Below are 4,162 nucleotides of genomic sequence, written 5' to 3'. Positions count from 1 at the left end.
ACAATCATATTACTAATTTCATGCCTATAACCTTAGGAGTCAAACAAGGGGATAATTTAAGTCCAAATTTATTCAAAATTTTCATAAATGATCTTCCAAAATAATTTGATCAATGTTTAGATCCTATTATACTAAACAACAAGCCTGTACATTGTTTATTATATGCTGATGATCTTGTTCTCCTGTCAACCTCTGCAAGGGGCCTTCAAGATAGGCTTGACAAACTTAGTAAATATTGCTCTGACTGGTGTCTAACAGTTAATCCTGCTAAGACTAAAACACTCATTTTCAATAAAGCTGGTAGAAGCATAAAAGAAAACTTCCTATTCAATGACATAATTCTTGATTCAGTTTAAAATTATAAATATCTTGGTCTTCTTTTCTCAGCATCGGGTTCTTTCACTTTAGAACAAGATGAATTATATAAAAAAGCACTAAAAGCATATTATAAATTGAATCACGAGTTCATAAAACTTAACCCAGGTATAAAAACAGCAGTTCATTTATTTGACCATACAATTGTACCAATTATGACATATGGAAGTGAGGTTTGGGGTGCTTTCAATCCACATTCTACCAAGTTCAAGAAAGATAAGGAATTTTTTTTACAATTTTGAAAGACTCCAAATGTGAAAAACTGCACACTAAATTTTGTAAAAGTGTACTTGGTGTTAATAGAAAAGCAGCTAATTTTGCTGTGCTATCTGAACTTGGAAGACTACCATTAATTTTTAAATTATTAAATAGCATGCTTAACTACTGGCATAGATTAGAAAATATAGAATCTTCAGATAATGAAATTATTTTTAATGCATATTCTACATCCAAGCTTCTGCATTATCAAAATACTCCTTCCTGGTTTGGTTGTGTAAGATTTATTATGGATAAGATTCCCGAGATAAAAAACCTATATGAGTGAATAATTCTCGAGAGGGACGTTAAACAACATACAAACAAACATCTTTTAAAGCTCAAATGAAGGGGGGATGGAATATGTATAACACATTTTTCAGTATATTTAAAACAAACGTTCGGAAAAAGGTCGGATTTTCCTTGATCAAATATATAAGTCAGAGTTTATAGGAAAGAAAAAAATTAACATCGTGAGTAGTAAAGGGGGTAGTCTGGGGGCACTTTACGGGCACCCCCTCTTAGGGTCGTCTGAGGGCACCCCCGTCTGAGGGCACTACGCTTAGGGCCGTCTGAGGGCACCCCCTCTTAGGGCCGTCTGAGGTCACCACTCCAAAGGCTGTTTAAGGACACCACTCATATATATATATATATATATATATATATATATATATATATATATATATATATATATAAGTATTCAACAATACATAAACATCTTATTTTTAACCATGGGTGATAGCAACACACAGTACAAGTGGAAAGTTTTAGCGTGGAATTGTATCAGAAGAGATGAAAAAAAAATGGACACTTTTAGAGAGCAAATGGTTTGATAAAAAAGAAGATTGTATTACTGATTTTAAGCAGAAAATGAGAGAAGGATATGATGTTGCAGATTGCTGGGGAACAAATGAATACCTATTGAAACGTCGGATTATGCCTAAAAAATACTGTCTGTAATCAGTAATGTAGAGTGTTTAAGATGAACAAAATGCAGAAGAAAGTTCAATTTGACAATCATGTACAAATTATATCAATACCACTTGAAGAACGGAAAGGAATATGGATGCAGTATGCTATAGATAGAGCACATTTTAAAAGGAGAATTGAACACGCCGAAATATTATTGTCAACAATCCTACATTTAAAATTAAACGACATAAAAATGTCTGAGGTCAATCTGGGACATCAGAGACAGCTGAGGATCTGAACGATATTAAATTTTAGTAAAACGGAAAGTTGTGACGAAAAAAAAGATAATTTCTAAGACCCTAAAGAGAATCAGACTTATACAGTAAAAAAAAAAAAGACATCATACGAGTTCTCTATATAAATCGGCTTGCAAAATTTGAGCAAAACCATTTTTATTTAAGATGGCTGAGCAAATGGTTGTGATGGAAATTCTAAAAAGTGATAGTGTTAAAGATATGTTAAAAGAGAAATTGAAAAAGAATATTGGAATCATGATACCTAGTTTTATGGTGATTGGACTTATCATTTCTCTGTGTACTATTGTCAGTGAAAAAGATATGCATAAAACTTGTTCTTACGTGGATCGGTACCCGCTTTCCAACGACGTATACGCTATGATATGTGACAACGAAACCATACAGATTGACATAAGACGGTTTTATTCCGGAAAACCGGGTGACGAAGGTATTACCTTGACTAAAAAACAGTGGCAATACCTGAAAACATATGTAGATCATATGGACGAATCTATTTTGAAAGCACAAAATCAGTTATAAAGTTTGTAAAGTAACTCAGAAAAAAGGATTGTAGAATGTTTGTCTGGTGTTTTTTGTCAGGATCAATGACGTCATGGGTCCGTCTGAGGGCACCCCTTTTAGGGCCGTCTGCAGGCACCACTGTAAGGGCCGTCTGCGGGCATCCCTCGTAGGGCCATCTGAGGGCACCACTCCTAGGACCGTCTACGGTCAACCAACCCACGTGATAATTTGCTATAAAACGTAGTGATTATTAACATTTTTCATCAGATCTAAGCCGATCTTACTAGGCATAACATCGTTTCAACAGACATGGAGCAAAACCAGCAGGATGTTATAAAAAAGAACTATTCGACCCTGGTAAAGAAAATAAGGACCTCCACGGTTGCCAGACATCTTTATGACTCTAACATTATCACAGACGAAATGAAGCAACAAATTGAGACTGAGAAGACCAATTACGATCAAAACAGAAAACTACTCAGCATCATTCTTCGGAGAGGACAGAAGGCTTTTAGGGGTCTCCGAATGGCGCTGATGAAAGCCGGTCAAACAGATTTATCCAAGCTTCTCACTGACAGCGAAGATGTCATGTCCGAGTACGATAAGAAATTAGCTATGGCCAGATCCTTAGCTGTAAACACGGCCAAAAATCAGTATGCTGAAAGCAAACCAAAGAGTGATTCTGTAGCACGACAAATATCTCAAGATGAGCGATGCAGAATCAATCTGGATGGTGAACTTTTCCTCACAGCCGTGTCTTTCAAAGACAGGATCAATATACACATCCGTCAGTTTACAGCAGCCAACAATGGTCTGATACCCACAAAGAAGGGAGTAACATTTCCATTACCCAGATGGTTGAGGTTTGAATCCATTCTTCCAGATATCCAAAATCATCTGCACAACAGAACAGACGAAGAAATGAAATGTCATATAGGAGGGGGAGTGTACGTCTCGATTACTCCCGGATATGGTACAGTAGATATCAGACACTTTTGGAAGCCCGATGATGCCCTGGAACCGGTTCCAATTAGAAGAGGCGTGACCCTGAACAAATACAAATTAAACAGATTACTACAGGCCCTTGAGGAAGTTCAACAGTCTGTTCCAGAATTAAATGACTTCGAACTTTGTGCATTCACAGAGTCCCATCAAAATCAGCTTGGGATGTTGAATTGCCCAGAATGTACTCCATTTGGTTACGAGCCTAAGATAGATGTGTCCATGGAATGTAATGTCGGTGACTTACAAGACACGCTGACAATTGAAAGCGACAATGAATGACAGTGTTCTTGATTAAATTGTATTGCTCATGTGGTATAAAATACTATTATATGTACATACGTATAACTGCATCATGTTATTCATAATAATAAAAAAGAATATACTTTAAAAATGTTTTATGATTTATTTGGTATAATACAACAATAAGAAGAAAAAATGATCAGTCAGGTACAGGATGTCAAAGTATACAGATTATTTGAGAAAACTCTACTACACTCCTGGAAATCCGGGAGCATTTGGAGGTCCAGAAAAACTTTATCAAGCCGTAAAACAAGATGGAAAGTACAAAATAGGAAGAATAAGGATCAGACAATTTTTGAACAACGAAGATCCTTACAGTTTAATGAAACCTATTCGTCGTTCATTTCCCCGCTCAAAGGTCGTAGTGAACACCATTGATTCTATGTGGGATGGTGATTTAGCCGATGTCACAAATATTTCTTCTCAGAATGATGGTTACAAATTTTTGTTAGTGTTGATAGAAATATTCAGTCGCTTTTTGTTCATAGTACCATTGA

At 35.9% G+C, this 4,162-nt stretch overlaps 1 protein-coding gene across 1 annotated transcript; it reads left to right on the top strand.

Moving 5' to 3' along the window:
• The first annotated feature begins 2,669 nt into the window (after window positions 1–2,669).
• Window positions 2,670–3,644, top strand: LOC133198695 (uncharacterized). Its single transcript, XM_061334720.1, has one exon. The coding sequence runs from the start codon at window positions 2,670–2,672 to the stop codon at window positions 3,642–3,644; it is 975 nt and encodes a 324-aa protein (XP_061190704.1).
• The last annotated feature ends 518 nt before the right edge of the window (window positions 3,645–4,162 follow it).

The sequence above is a fragment of the Saccostrea echinata genome, unplaced genomic scaffold, assembly GCF_033153115.1.
Source record: "Saccostrea echinata isolate AGI-Se365-2 ecotype Australia unplaced genomic scaffold, CSIRO_AGI_Sech_v1 ptg000033l, whole genome shotgun sequence".
NCBI classification, from domain to species: Eukaryota; Metazoa; Mollusca; class Bivalvia; order Ostreida; family Ostreidae; genus Saccostrea; species Saccostrea echinata.
This window is presented reverse-complemented; position numbering and strand designations above follow the sequence as displayed.

Coding starts and splice junctions, on each gene's coding strand:
- LOC133198695 (XM_061334720.1), top strand. CDS start 2,670: ATGGAGCAAAACCAGCAGGATGTTATAAAAAAGAACTATTCGACCCTG.